Source organism: Vigna angularis, chromosome 9, assembly GCF_016808095.1.
Source record: "Vigna angularis cultivar LongXiaoDou No.4 chromosome 9, ASM1680809v1, whole genome shotgun sequence".
Taxonomy (NCBI): Eukaryota; Viridiplantae; Streptophyta; class Magnoliopsida; order Fabales; family Fabaceae; genus Vigna; species Vigna angularis.
The window spans coordinates 13,448,397-13,464,586 of record NC_068978.1 but is presented as its reverse complement, the minus strand read 5'-3'; the positions used below and the strand labels follow the sequence as shown (position 1 = coordinate 13,464,586).

General features: G+C 35.3%; 1 protein-coding gene across 1 annotated transcript in view; it reads right to left on the bottom strand.

Annotated features, from left to right (window-relative positions):
* LOC108346863 (exocyst complex component SEC6) overlaps nucleotides 1–15,731 on the bottom strand; it is a 38,511-nt gene extending 22,780 nt beyond the window's left edge. The window contains exons 1-10 of the mRNA XM_017585916.2: nucleotides 15,545–15,731; nucleotides 15,301–15,434; nucleotides 13,336–13,374; nucleotides 6,218–6,306; nucleotides 5,994–6,084; nucleotides 5,504–5,593; nucleotides 5,296–5,375; nucleotides 3,577–3,669; nucleotides 2,122–2,148; nucleotides 1,850–1,957 (exon numbers count right to left, since the gene is read on the bottom strand). Coding sequence (XP_017441405.2) covers nucleotides 1,850–1,957; nucleotides 2,122–2,148; nucleotides 3,577–3,669; nucleotides 5,296–5,375; nucleotides 5,504–5,593; nucleotides 5,994–6,084; nucleotides 6,218–6,306; nucleotides 13,336–13,374; nucleotides 15,301–15,429 — 746 coding nt within the window. The 5' untranslated portion in view covers nucleotides 15,430–15,434; nucleotides 15,545–15,731. The remainder of the gene's footprint in view (nucleotides 1–1,849; nucleotides 1,958–2,121; nucleotides 2,149–3,576; nucleotides 3,670–5,295; nucleotides 5,376–5,503; nucleotides 5,594–5,993; nucleotides 6,085–6,217; nucleotides 6,307–13,335; nucleotides 13,375–15,300; nucleotides 15,435–15,544) is intronic.
* Nucleotides 15,732–16,190: the final 459 nt, after the last annotated feature.

The window sequence follows — 16,190 nt, the reverse complement described above, 5'->3', positions numbered from 1 at the left end:
TTCGATCTTCCCCTTCACCTTCATTGTTCGAGGTTGAGTTAAACCCCCCGCTGAGCATGCGGATAATTCCATCGGTTTGACTTCTTGGTCGGTTTCATCATCGCCGCCGTCCTCCTCATCCTCCGCCAGCAACAAAACTCTCAAGCTCCCTTCGGCACAACGATGGCCCGGCGCAAAAGGACCCCCACACCGGAAACAGTGTCCTTCTTCCCTCCTCTTCAGATATTCGGGGTAAGGTAAGTTGCGCACCGCTCGCGCTCTGTTATCACCACCTCCGACGGTACTTCCCCTTACACTACCACTTGTCGTCCCTCCTTCTCGTCTGTTCGCGCCACTGTTCGCCGTCCCCCCCGGTCGATTCACCGATGACCGATCGGCATCTCCTCGAACGACCGCCGACAAAACCCGCGTACTCGTGGTGTTCGGCCTAAAGCCATTCCACACCCCTCCCCGCGCTTTGAACAGGGCATCCTCCACGTCCCGTGCAATTCTCACCGCCACCATGAATTCTTGGGGGTCTTGGATACGAACCTGTCCCTTAACGTCCTCTCGTAAACTCGCGAGAAAAAACCCCAATACTAACTCTTCCGCCAATCCATGGGTTTGGCCCAGCAAGATTTCGAAATTTCTGACGTATTCTTCTACCGTTCCCTCCTGTCGTAGCGTCGCCATCTGTTCGAATACGGTTCCTCTGAAACCTCCTCCAAACCGATTCAACAATGCCAACTTCAAACCAGTCCACGAACGATCGGTTGCCTTATCTTTCCAGACCTTAAATCAATAACTTGCACTACCTTCCATGCTAATGTAGGCAAGTTCCACCTTGTCCTCCTCCGCTACCTTCTGGAAGTCGAAGAAACGTTCTGCCCGACTAATCCAACTGTGCGGCTCCATTCCCTCAAACGCCGGTAGGTCCACCCGTTTCCGCCAATTCTGTTGGAAGCTACCTTGGTCACGTCTTTCTTGATTATCGTTCACTGAATTACTGCTTCCGTCAGACCTTCCATCTTGATTGTTCGCTCCTCCTCCCATGATCCGCATCATCTGCTGCATATCCCGTCGTATCGCAGCGGTTTCCGCCTTAATCCCTTCTACCGTAATTTCAAGGTTCTCCAACCTTCCCTCCGTTTTGCTCTTCATCTCTGTCAACCCCTCTCTCGATCCGGCAGGTCGGACCAAATGTTAGGTTCCTAATTCAAGAACCTAAGGTAAACGCACACTAATCACCAGAAACTTCTGTATAACTCTCGTTGAATTATCCACAAACACGAATACAAGGTCTGGATACAGCTAGAGAGCTTAACCTCCCCCTACAGGAATCACGCTTCCTGTACAACTCACACAACAACCCCATTCTCTATTCAATTATTCCCTCTTTTATACTACCCATCCCGCCTTTCCTAACTGTTATTGCAGTTAGGCTAACTAACTTCTAATTATTTCTCTTTCTCCTCTCATATACACGTAACTTCCTAACATTTCACAAGGATTCCATGATATGACTCTCGCTTGTCTATACAAAGATTAAATGATTTTTAATATCTTAATCAGAGTAATAGTCTCGAAGTGCTTTTATTGAATAAAAAAAGATACATAGACGGAGGATAACAATATTCTCCTGGAAAAGAAACAAGAAGATAAACCAAACACATCAGTCTTAGAAAATTGAATGCATTCCTATGTTTTCTAGATGATTTCCCAAAACGGTATGTAAAGTAAATGCTCTAAAACTATCAAGAAATCATATAACAAGGTCGTAGCAAGGATTGTTGCTTCCATTGCTATAGATTTTCAAGATCACACAACTGATGTGACATAATGGAAATTAATTAAAAGTATTATAACATACATGCCGCTCTTGCGAGGATTTGCAACTGGTGCAATGTCAACATCCCCTTCAGCCTCTGCTGCTTCTTCTGCAATCTGTTGATCAAGTATCTCTTGCATCTCAACAACCCTGGAATGTTGAAAACAAAGGGAAAATAAGATTACATTGTTTTTGAAAGAGTAAAATCATCCAGAAGCTGATTAGTATTTCCAATCATCCAACCTACCATCTAAAAATGAAGATAATGAACTGACTGGGGAAAAAATAAGTGCAATTGACAATCAACAACATACCGTAAAGCTCGAACTAAAGTCTGTGGGCTGCAAAGGAAAAGAAATAATAATTAAAATAGAGCGTTGCAGATCATACTACAATCAAAGCATAACCTTTATGCTTAAGAGCACAATATATCCAACTTTGCTAAGTAAATGGAATATAGACTGTAGCCACCAAATTTTCATTCCTATATTTTCAATTTCTTACCCAGCACAAACTACTGCTGTAACATCTATCTCTGCTAAAGAGTATACCAAACAACTACAGTGGGTTTAGACTAGCATTCCATTTACACCCAAAAAGTCCCTTTAACACAAGAAAGTTCATAATAGTCATTGCCAATGCTTGTACACCAGCAGTCCCACGCTGTAGCCATAAAAAGGAATTAGGGTTTCAGTACTTATAAGCCATGGCACTGCTTCTGACTTTTCGAATTTTCGCACTTTGGACTTTATTTTGTAATTATAAATATCATCTCTCCAGTCACAAACATATGATGATGTTAGTGTGATTTTCTAACTAAAAAAATATTAATAAGAATATTCTTGAAGCCATATACTAGAGAAATAAAAATTAAAATAATATTCATTTATTAACAAAATATACTTGGAATATTACATACATCTCTATAATATCTTTTAAAAATTGACTATAAATAGCTTCTTAACTGTCTGATAACTATTATATTAGTGTTTCAAAAGTTATGCCAGCACAATGATGGATAGAATAATACTTCAAGATATTAATGAACTAATTTGAAATAATTAAAATTTGAGAAACTATTTTGCTGATCAAACTTTTAAGAGACTGATATAAGGAAATTTTAAGCAAAAGTATTTTAGCAACAAGATTTTACAAGGAATAATGTAATGACTTGTAACTTCACTTGAAAGTTTGCTACAAAAAAAATGTTATATTTTTCTTAAAAATGTAATTAAAAGCTAATACATATTTTAAAGATTTTTTAATGGAATCTTGAAAATGCTTATTGACTTGTACGGCTTTAGGCACTTTATTTCTCTTACTTTTTTGTGAAATCTACTTTATGTTTTGCGTAATGATGGCAGTGAATAAAGTGGGTAAATTTACTCATGCTGAGCATTTACATGTATATACCCTTAATTATTTAAATTATAAAAAAAATAGTGGTCATCCCACTAACTGCTATTCCACTGCCCCACTTTTGAGATCGACCGCTCCATGTTTACAGAGACAACATTTTAATTTTAATATATTTTAAACCAAAATCTGACACTTCATGATTGCAGAAAAGAAGACTGATATCACCAAGCCTTAAAATTCTAATAAGCAATTAAACAAACAATTGACTCAAATCTGAAAACCAAACTCAATAGAAAATGCATTAGTTTCAAATATCACAGGTAGCACTCAATAGAAGTTAAGAGGGATAGCTTGATCCAAACAATAGACCATGTTATTCTAGATGTTAATATTAAAAACAGTGCACAAACCTTTCTTTAGAAAGTTTATAGAAATTGGAAATATGTCCCCATAGCGTTTTCTCAAAGGTCTCCCAGGTTCGATCTACATCTTCAAAATATTCTCTGAGACATACACAAGATGTGGAAAAACAGATACTCAGCCTTAAATTTATAAAATAAATTATCAAAACAATCATTAATACAACTCAAAATACATGTGATCATCTTTCATATACTTAACTAAAGTTCTAAAAGCATGTAAAACATGCCATCTTCACTAGGCAAGCGTTTAACCCTTGATTTTCATGAGTTTGTGTATAACAAAACTAGTTAAATCACCAAATTTGATGTTTAATGGCCATTAAAAGGCTCCATTCGACCAATAAAATAAATAATGACTTTAGCCACAAGTGGATTGGTATTTCAACCCAATGATCCAGTGACCCCTGTAAGCCCAGCATAAAACAAATTAACTAAAGAAACATGCAGAACAGGTAATCTAGTAGATACCTTTACGCAGGTAAGGAGGGGTGACTAGTGCAATAAAAAAAACAGAAATTTGACCTATTGATGATATACTAAATTTTATAGTCGCAAAAAAAGGAACTTTAAATACTGCACTTCCTTTGCAGTTCAATCAAATTGCATGTCCCCCTGATTTTCACAAGCATTTTTCAATAGCTATATTTGTATTTGACCAAGAGTTATCAACATTTGTTCTTGGTGCCAAACCAATGATAGTAATTTTTAGCAAATCTCACATTGTTAATTCATTCTTACCACATTATATTTCATCATGTGAAGGAACATGAGTTGGGTTGAAAATCTATTAAGTAGTTTTGATATAGACTTGACAATGCAAAGCATATATAAATATTGTTGAATATAGTAAAACTAGGTATAGCATTAATCTCTTATGTGTAGAAAATATACATAGGGTAATATATTTATAATAATGAGAATGTAGGCTAAGCCCAAATACAAATGAATATGTAAAAATAACATAATTAACATAGAGACTATGTTTCCCTAATTAACATAAAACAATATATCTAACAAATATGATGTACAATGTACAGAAGGATGTGCCAAGTTCCAGAGGATAAAAAAATTAAGAGATAATCTTCTCAGGTTACCTTCTTTAAAGAGAATATAAAAACTTCCAGGCTGTAGAATGCTCTTTTAAAAACTTCTTAATGCAACATAAAGCATAACTAACATCCCACCTACATATTTCTCAATCCCCTCCAACACCGTGAATTGAACATAGGAAAAACAAAGTCTGCATCAGAAGAGCCAGAAAGAACTTCTGATGATGGAGTTTTGGATCATGCATATATAATGGAGCACAAAATAATACACCTATTTTTTTATAAGAAAGTTGAATAGATACCGTTATGTGATGATTAACTTACTTCAATCAGTTTTCTCAAAACAAGAAATATTCCAAATTTGTCAAAAGAAAACTCAACACTCCAGTACTACAAAATAGAAGATTCATACCAGCCACTACCAAAGTCTCTAAAAATAACCACAAATTGGATGATAAAAGTATCAACTTCAAGATTTAAATGACCAATAAAATAATTTATATGTGAACCACTGACTATGCAAAAATAATTGGTTCATTACATATCGATGAGGGCTTATGCAGATTGAAATGCTCATTCCAAAATCTGTAGCAGCCCCCTCCTGGATTATTGCTTTCCCAAATCATGAATGTGACAGTTCACTAAAAAGGACACACACCTTAGCCTTCCAACCTCTTCCTTGTGAGATGCTGCAGCTGCCAATGCAAACCTTCGTTTTCCATCCAATGCAGTTAACCTCTGCAAAATCCATAAAAGTTATAGAGATAAAATGGAAAATAAAGTTTAAAACGAACCTTAGATTTGAAAAAACATTGTCATTTTATAATAGAGCCAATAGCGTACACTATAAGGAAGACCAGCATTACCTCATAAGTGTTGACAATTTCTTTGTCATCACTCAAAGAATCCCGAGCTTCTGCTGCCTCAACAGAGATAGACATCATACCTTCAACATCCTATCAGAAGACCAAGAAATCAGCCAAAATCATAATGACAGGATATGCACATACCAGTACATGTGTACAACTGAGTTCCAACCATTTAATTTAAATTGGGACAAATGAAATCATAAGTTTGTATCAACCATTCTAAAAATGATAAATTAACTAAGTTAAAAATGTTTGAAACAGTGAAGGCAGCATTTGAGGGAATAACCACAATACATAACTGCATCTGCTAATTTAACAGTGATTATACACGGTATAAAGGGAGAGAAACCCATTTTCTGATAGTTGTAGATAAAAAGCTCAATACTACTGCAGAAAACTTGGAAAGGGAAAGTTCTAAGTAACAACTCTTAACTATGAACCAGTAGAATGAGTATTGGACAATTAGCATTTTAATCTAGAAAACCACCTTCAAGGTTGTGTTTAAGTTATTTCTTGCATTGCTGAGTAACTTTATCTGATCATGGTTGTCAATTAATGTTTGGCATTCCTGACATAACCTGATACAACAAGAAATCAGAGAATCACAGTAAGTTCCAAGTGAAAAATATTGGTGGTAAGCTTACTCTCAAGACCGAGCAAACACCCTCTAATAGGTGAAAATAGTTTCAGTCTGTCACATTTCAAACATACTTCTCAATAGAGACAAAGTTTTCACGAAGCTGATTTATTGTGTTTTCGGATAAGGATAGTGATTTTAGTCCTGCCTGTGACTGCTCAACCTGCAGCAATATTTTGGGCAAAGCACATCAAGATATGAGATTTAGTACCTTGGTTAGGTCAATATCAAGAGCAATAGCAGTTTCAAGGAAACACATGTTTAATGTACTAGATAAACAACGACATGCCATCAACTGAGATCTCAATTAAATTTCAGTTTCCAAGTTCTGAAATAATAAAGTCATAGTGTAAGGAAGTAGAAAGCCTGAAAACATTTTATGTTTAGTGGGGTTTGCAAGGAGGAAGAGGATAAAAATAGAATTATAAAAACTATTTTTTTTTCTCTGAGCCTGTTAAAGTTCAGTCATGAGCTTCTAAAGTTAATTCTAGATGGTCTCTTGCTAACACATAGTGAAGCAAAAAATATGTCTTTTTCTTTTACCCGCACATATTTCGTATCTTCAATAGTTCTTTTAACACACTCATTAATTAACATACGAAAAGAAAAAACCCTGACCTATACTTATCTGGAAAACTGATTATGGCATCTAAACCTAGCCATCTTCACTGAGGCATTTGTATCTATCCCAACCTCCTTCATTGCAGACAACCTGTCCTCTGCCCCTCCATCCCCATTACCAACACAGCTTTCCAGCAACTTTACCTCCAATGCTGCCCAATTCAAAGCCAGAAACTAGTCCGATTGAACTGGTAATCTCATCAACAAAACCACACTCCCCACATTGGCTAGATCCCAAAGACCCATTGACAGAGGAGCCCCTGCTGAACCTCACACACCAGAACTTTGTTGCTATCACATGCACATGTGTAAGCCAGCTGCTACCCTGCTAGCATAAGAACTCAAAAGCACTAGTACTAGCAGACTCGTTCACCCCTACCCTCTTTGTTCACTATGCTGCAGCTTGCACACCCAACAACCACAGCCAATTGAGGACATACCTGTCCATTGCACAGTTGAACTGGAGTGTTTAAGAAGCTTATGGATTCTCTTAGTAAGTCATTTAATACTTTCTCTCTTAACTATTCTAAGCTCCTTAATGTTTCTAGAGATCGCTGGATAATTGGATTAGGTTTGGTGCTGCTGAGTGCTAGCTATATAACAATGCATCCTCATGTGTTCTGACTGTTGTGCCTTGTGTTGTCTAGCAAAAAATACATTACTATTGCCAATAGGTCTCATTGTTGGGTTTATCAAGGGAGGGGGTTTACTAAAGAGACACAACACCAATGAGATCTGAGTCCAACCACATAAGAGATTGACACCACTCTCAACCCAAAACCTTAAGGCAATGGGTTAATGGGTCTTTATCCTTATATGGTGCTTCCCTTTCTCATTTTTACCCAATGTGAGTCTTAGACTCACACTTGGATTCCCAACACTCATTCCCTTTCCTGAAGTGATAATATCTCCCTCCATCCTTCAATACACTAAATAATGTGTTGCATGCTCCACATCTCTTCAATAGTCTTATTTTTATACAAAAATCTCTCTATAGACTAGAAGTGTATGGTGACGTTTTGTCCTTTTCATCATGCCTTTCACGACCTTATCAAAAGAAAAACAATTGAAATTGCTAAGGTACAAAACAGGTTACACTATGAGCAAATGCAAGTCAGTGAATGAAGGGCAGTGCCGTATAAAATGTGACACAGTTTTGCCTCCAAACAAGTTAAAAGTCTACAGCATCTCAAACTAGGCTTCAACAAGAAACTTGTACATCCTTCATTTAGTGCTCCTAGGTCCACATGTCCTTTCTTATTTAATTAAGAGTTTGTTGAGTTGTTTCAAAGTGATATTTGTCAAATTGAAAATTGTTGTAATTAGAGAAAAAATTTCGTAATTAGAGAAAATATCTGTAGAATCTTCTAGTTTATTTTTCAATATATTGTTTTCTTATTTCCCTTTTTTGAAGATTGGATTGTTACAAATAGGTGTAAGGAGAATGTAATACATATGAATGACAATAATAAAATTCATTCGCCATTGTCTGGCCACTACGGCTGTTGTCGTAGCTGTTGGGGTCGTTGATAGGGCAGACAAGTGCGCCCAACTTTGGCAAACACAACGTTGGAAATTGCTCAAGGAAAGACACCACCACGCGCTGCCACACGCCACCACCGTCACTGGCGCGTGTAGCCCATGCGCCTAGTTCTGGCGAGACCCACTTTCCGTCGTCGTCACAGAAAGGATCGTTGGAGCCTCCTGAGTCCGTTCCACAGTTCCTATAGAACAGAATCACAGAATTGGAAGTGAAGAAAGTGCTCTAGTAGAGAAGGCCCAATATCAGAGATTGGTAGGAAAATTGATTTATTTATCACACACAAGACTAAACATTGTTTATGCAGTTAATGTAGTGAGCCAATTCATGCATGATCCAAGAGAGAGACACATGCAAGCAATTGACAAAAATTCTCCAGTGCTTGAAGTCAAGTCCAAGAAAGGGGCTATTATTCAAAAGGGAAGATACATTGACTACGAAAATATATATTGATGTTGACTATCCAGGTTCTATTACTGACAGAAAATCTACTTTTGAGTATTGTGTGTTTCTTGAAGATAGTATGGTAACGTGGAGGAGCAAAAAGCAAGATAGAGTATCTCGTTCTAGTGCAGAAGTTTAATTTCAAGCTCTTCCTCAATCAAGGAATGTGTGAAGAACTCTGGATGAAAATCAATTTGGATAACCTTAAAGTCAAGGTGGACAATCCTGGGCAACTATATTGTGACAATAAGTATGCCATGAGCATTACCCATAATCTAGTACAACATGATAAGACTAGACACATTGAGATTGACAGATATTTCATCAAAGATAATCTAGACAGAGGTTTTGCGATTACAACTCATGTTCCCTACAAAACTTCATATAGCAAATATTTTTACAAAAGGACTCCCTCCGAGTAGATTTTAAGATCTTGTAGGTAAGTTGGGAATGATTGATATTCATTTACCAACGTGAGGGGGAGTGTTGTAATTAAAAGAAAATCTTCTTAATTAGAGAAAATATCTATAGAGTCTTCCTAATTAGAGAAAATATTTGTAGAATCTTCTAGTTTATTTTTCAGTATATTGTTTCCTTATTTCCTTTTTTTGAAAGATTAGATTGTTAAAAATAGGTGTAAGCAAAATGTAATAGATATGAATAATAATAATAAAATTCATTTTCTTTTCAAGTCAAAGCATCATTGTGCAACTTTTCCTTGTAGTAGTAAAAAAACTAGTCAAGCCATTTGATCATGTCCGTTCATATACATAGCAACCTGTTTATGTTTCTAATAATTGTAGAATGAAATGGTTTGCTTCTTTCTGCGATGATTGTGATTGCGTGACATAGAAATTTCTAATTTATAACAAAGAATAAAATTGAGGTTGTGCAACTTTTTCAAAATTCATAAGATTCAAACTTAGTTTGGAAAATCAATAAAACAATTACTCTCCAAAATGGAAGAGAATAGTGGAACCAAAGTTTATTTGAATTGTAGGTATTAATTACAGAACTACCTACTTGAGTTAAACTAGTGACAACTGTTGAACTAACTCTTGATTGGAAATCCCACATCGACTAGAAATAAAGTCAATTTAAAGTATATAAGTTGGTGCAAACCTCACCTTACAAGCCGGTTTTGTGGGGTTGAATTAGGCTTAAAGTTCACTTCTTAACATGCTATCAGAGCCAGGTTAGAGTCTATTTTAGTGAGATTTGTGTGGACATATTTTTCCACCCGCTATCAGGCCACTATCAGACCACCCATTAATGTTTAGTCTCACGTTCGAGATGTATATACCTCGGCGTGAAGGGGGCGTGTTGGAAGTCCTACATCGACTAGAGATAAAGTCAATTTATAGTATATAAGTGGATGCAAACCTCACCTTACAAGTCGGTTTTGTGGGGTTGATTTAGGCTTAAAGTCCACTTCTTAACATGGTATCAGAGCCAGGTTAGAGCCTATCATAGCAATATTTGTTGTTTGTAAGGCAAATTGTTCCACCAGCTATTGGGTCGTTATCAGACCACCCATTAATGTCTAGTCTCACACTCAAGATGTATATATCTTGACGTGAGGGGGGGAGGGTGGGGGGGTTGGAAGTCCCACATCGACTAGAGATAAGGCCGATTTAAAGTGTATAAGCCAGTGCAAACCTCACCTTACAAGCTGGTTTTATGGGTTAAGTTAGGCTTAAAGTCCAGTTCTTAACATGGTAACAGAGCCAGGTTAGAGCATATCTTAGTGAGATTTGTGAGGACATATTGTTCCACCCGCTATCAAGCCACTATCGGACCGCCCATTAATATCTAGTCTCACGCTCGAGATGTATATACCTCGGCGTGAGGGGGGTTGTTGGAAGTCCCACATCGACTAGAGATAAGGCCAATTTATAGTATATAAGTGGGTGCAAACCTCACCTTACAAGCCGATTTTGTAGGGTTAAGTTAGGCTTAAAGTTCATTTCTTAAAAAAACTGACTTACATTACAAGTCTAATAACAAATAGATAGTTGAGATAGGTGATAAGTGTGTTTAATACTTCTCTGATCATACCTTTTTAAGATTTTATTTATACTTCAACAATGATTATTCCTCATTTTTGTGCATTATGATCAGAATATATCCATATCACTAAGGATTACAATTAGAGGGGATACCACTAATTTCTCCATATTTTTTGTAGAGAATTAGAAGCTTGGAGCCATAGTAAAATGAAGTCACTTCTGAAAATACTCACTAAATGAACATATAACTCACTCAGCAAGTGCACATGAAGAAGTAAGAGCAATTGCAACCACTTGAAGTCACTCAGTGACAAGATAGGTCGATGAGCAAGAAGCCTTGTAAAGTACAAAATTTGTCGTATCATTTTTGCTCAGCAAGACATCATGCCTTTGAATGAAAGTTTACTTTATGGACTAAAAACAAAAAGGATGATTGGGCTACAAGGGTGACACCTTTTAGCATTTAGAGAAACATTGGTTGCAGGCTTTAGACTTGGAGAACATGAGAGAGACTTCCACCTTCAATCTTCACAATTTATAGTTCGTTTGTTGTGCTCAAATGTTTTGGAATAGATAATATCCCATTCAGCATAGTTGAATGTAACAAATATTTATATTCACTTTATGCAATTTCCTTTATATTTCAATTATTTTTCTTAACTAATGCGATCTTCCTTTATGCTTCATGTGCATACTTTATTATCTATGCTTTGTTTAGTTTCATTGCATTGGAAAATGTTTTTGAATTTGTAGACCTACAGTTGAACAACAAAGGCATTTCATATTAGACATGGTATTTAATATCTTGGTCATTCTTATAGCCCTTGTTCGTGCAAATCATGTGTGGAAATAACTGAGGGAATAGAATTTCTACAATAAGATTTACGCTCTTTTCACTAAGGAATTAGGATTTGGTTAAAATAATAGTGTGAATGGAAGAGTTATGTTGGAAGTAATATTGAAAGTAGGGAAATTATTGCGTCAAGTTCATGAAATTCAACCCAGCAATATCTTCATATCTTTTTCATTTGGTTTTTATATGCTTTTTAGAAAAATTATAAAATCTTATTTAGTTACCTATTCTAATTGCAGGATAGTAGTTAATCTCATTGCTTCAATAATCAATATTGATTTAAAGTTCTAAAGTCTTATTAATATCCAAATTGCCCCACTAGTGCAAATCCATCTGGAGACGACTAGATTTATCAATATACTACTTCAATTGCTACCCCTCCCAAGAAGTTAACAATAAGTTGATCTAAATGCATCATTCCCAAGGAGTAATAGAAATTTATTCACCAGTTTAAAGGAAGTGCTCCATATGTTTCTTTCTTCTTTCCTTTCTTTGTATACAATTACTTTGACTTCTTCCTTATTAGGATAGATTAGTCAAGGATTTACTTATTTGGTGCAACAGGGTTTGATTTTATGCCCACAATTCTAGCATAGGACTTTATAGCAAGGTTGGATACAGATAGAGACTTCTTGTGAACTGAAAATAAAAAAATAATATTTCAATGCTTTTCCATACATTTTGAGTGTTTATATTTACATGCTAATATCTCCAAAAGAGCATTGTAATTAACAAATATATGTTATAATTGTAGCAAGTTCCAATCACATGTTTTGATTACATTCATGATTGTGCTTTCACTTCTAAACCTACCTCAAAACCAATTTCAGGTGGTGAGGGTTAACCACTACTTATACATTCCATTCAGGCTCTATCTCTAACTAATGTAGGAGATGGGTTTCCTAATACATTATGCCCAAAATTCCAGGATAAGATGACCTAGGCTATACAAATAGAGACTTATTGTACACTGAAAATTAAGAAATAATATTTCAGTGCTTTTTCATACATTTCAAGTGAATTTACATCGTAATAGCTCCCAAGAGCTTTTGTTAAAAAAAATATATTATAATTGTAGCAACTTCCTCATCACATGTTTCTATTACTATCATAGAACTACTTTTGTGTCAAAATCAACCTCACAAGACCAATTTGGTGAAGTGCGAGTTGCCTTCTATTTATATATTCTATTTAGGCAGTAAATGTGGGAGATGGATTTTTCATAGAACAGCACTCACTCAAGTAGATGGATAATATGATGGGTAACCCTTTTTAATGGATCTAGGATAAACTTTGATACCATCTTAGATAGTAGGTTTATGGCTAACTCAATGTTAAAGACCAGCTTGGAAGTTAAGAGCTGTCCCCACTTACATACTTTTTCGGGCTCTATCTCAAGCCAACATGGAACTTGGGTTTTTACCCAGTAAGCTGTAATAAAAAAAACATCACAATCAAAAGCTCCACAGAACAAGTTGGAAATAAAAGGCTTTTCCCACTTATTTGAGTTGGTCATAGGGATCAAACAACATTGTTCTGTCAAAAACTTATCAGAAAACAAAAGAAGCTAACTTAAACACATTTACCGAGCAGGCAGTGTATGACCTTGTATGGGATAAAAGAAACAGTAGTTCAAAGGTTTGGAGCTACTAAAAGGTTTCGTTTTTTTGCAACCTGCATCTAACCTGTTGACATCTAGTTAATTAAGAAAGAAGAAAAGAATACCTGCTCAGCAACCATTGTACTAAGTTGTGCATCATTGGCCTGAAAAATAATGCAAAATATTCACACTTAGAATTTTAGCTGCTTAGATTCTGAATAAAAGCTGCAATACTAATGAATGATGGAGACGCCATACATGATCTAATAATTGTGAATGTTAGTTCAAACAAGACATGATCAGAAATAGGCAATATGCTATACATAGGTCGTTGTTATATAACTCAAACTGGTAACTGACTCAGGAGAGATACAAAGTTTGAGACAATACACCAGTGAGTCATTAATCAAACAACATAGAATTTCAACCGTATTTAAACATTTAATGAAGACCGAGAATTTATAACACAATATTGTCATCATACTTGAAATATAAATCAATTTAGAACTAAACAAAAGTTGTCTCAATTATTTAAAAATAAATCTTAAAAGAGGAGACGAATACTCAAAGCTTCCACTTAGTGGGACTTGAAAGAGTATGCGAGAAAAGAACTTAAGAGATATTAACTTAGATCTCTTTACTAATTCAGATTTATACATGTAAATCAGTGGCTTACAACAAAAGTGTAAGGAAAGACAAAAAAACACAATAGAGTTTACCCCTAGGAGTCTAGGTTACAGATAGATACAACACAAATCAGCTTTTGATCAGAAAATCTATGAAGCTCAGACATGCCTCTATAATGGTGTGTCCCTATGTCAAACACATATCAGATGACAAACACATATCAGACACCAACACTCATACAACACATATCAGAACTCTATTCAAATTTCCAATTTAAAAAAGGTTTTTTTTGAGCCTATGATACACCACTGATACAATGTTAGTGAGGACACATGCGGTGATTTTTTTATTAGAAACTCAAAAACTTATTGTGTAAGCTTCTATTATAACTATAGAAATAAAGAGCAAATCTTATATAATCAGGAAAATTATATTATATATGTACTATTAGGAACATTTTTATTTATTCTCATATCAAATCTTCATATATTATGGAATTCTTTGAATTTTTTAATTTGTCTTAAGATGAATATCAGTTAGAGTGTCTTTTTTCAATGATGATGATCAAGAATGAGTGAAATGTCTTCAATGGGTTAGATCATCGTTTCACTTTTTGGACTTTGGATAGATGGATGGATTAAATTCATTTTTGTATTAGGTAACAATTTGTTCATATTGTTATATTTGACTAAATTTTTTAAAGATGATTTTGAATATATAAATATTGATTGCCAGATTAAATAATTCATAATGATGTTATGCATATTTATAGTAAAAAATTAGAGAAGAAATATTCTTTGGTATATCATTTTTGAAGTCTTTTGGTAACTTATCCAAATTAACTTTTCCTTATTCAAAATGGACAAAAGTTCATAACGATCTTTCGTGAATAAACTCAAACCATCCTACCCATCTTTTTTTCTCTCTCGCACCATAAACTCCATCGAAGGGCAGAAAAGTAGTATGTTGTGGTCAGTATGGGTGGTACTACCCCCAAATACATACCCATAGATTAAAAAAAATGATGTCCGCTCCCATAAATTTAATTGCATGGCATCCTCCTCTACTTGAAGTTTACCAGACTCAAATTCCTACCAAACAAGTGCAAAGTTATTCCTCTTCAAACAATCAACAACTACTGCAGCGTCTAATTATCTATTCCATAAAGTTACTCGGAATTCAACTTACAGGTAAACGTACAACCCATAAATTCCCTTCATAATAAACATCTCAACTGTCACATCTTAACAGTTAATACCGCCCCTATAGCAATCAAATCAAAATCCACTGAGAAAATTTTTTAAAAAATAAAAAAGTTGAAGTTCCAAGTAGCTTAAAACCGAGCTCGAGAATCACACTACCTTAATAAGAAATCCATACACAAACAGCAACAGCAATAATAGGCAAAAAATTTAAAACAAATATTATACAATATACTGAATCAAATCGAATAGAACTGAAACCTGTTGGCGCGAAATGTAATCAGCCTTGATGGATGAGATCGACTGAAGCAGGTCCGGCAGAGGCAACAGCTTCGCGACCTCGCGAACTGCTGCCTCCTTCGCCTCCACACCGAGATCCTCAGCCATCATCGTGCCTACAGAAAAAGGAAGAAGCAAAATGAGCTCAAACCTCCAATGACGCACATATTCCTGAGTTAAATGAACAAATTCACCAGTGATTTCCCGAATGTAGAGAGAATTTGACCTGATTTTGGGAAAATTGAACGCGGATCGCGTCAGAGTGCACGAAATTGCGATGCTGACGAGGTGCGAATTCAAGAAAGAGAAAGTTCTATAGGGAGAGCCGTGCTTGAACGAGCTTCCACGAAGAATAACAAAATGGGAATTGGAAATTGTTGTGACCACGGAGTAAAGGAGAACAAGTGAGAAAAAGGTTTATGAATTGGAAATGGAATGAAAATGACACCACTATTTTTGGTCGAATTATTTAAATTTTTTAAATTAAAAAATATGATGATGAAGAATACGAAAAAGTGTTTATTGAGAAAAAGGTTTATGAGGTGGGAATGGAATGAATATGAAACTACTAATTTCGGTTGAATTATTTAAATTTTTTAAATTAGAAAATGTGATGATGAAGATTACTAAGTGTTTATTGAGAAAAAGGTGTATGAATTGAAAGTCGGATGAAGATGAAACCATTAATTTTGGTCGAATTATTTAAAGTTTTAAAATTAAACCATATGTTCACGAAGATTACGAAAAAGTGTTTGTTATTTTTATTATTATTATTGACCAAAAGGATGTAATAAAGATAGTGACTTATATTTATAACATCACTTAAATTTATACAAAATTTTCTTTTATATTGAAGTTGTTAAAATAAGTGC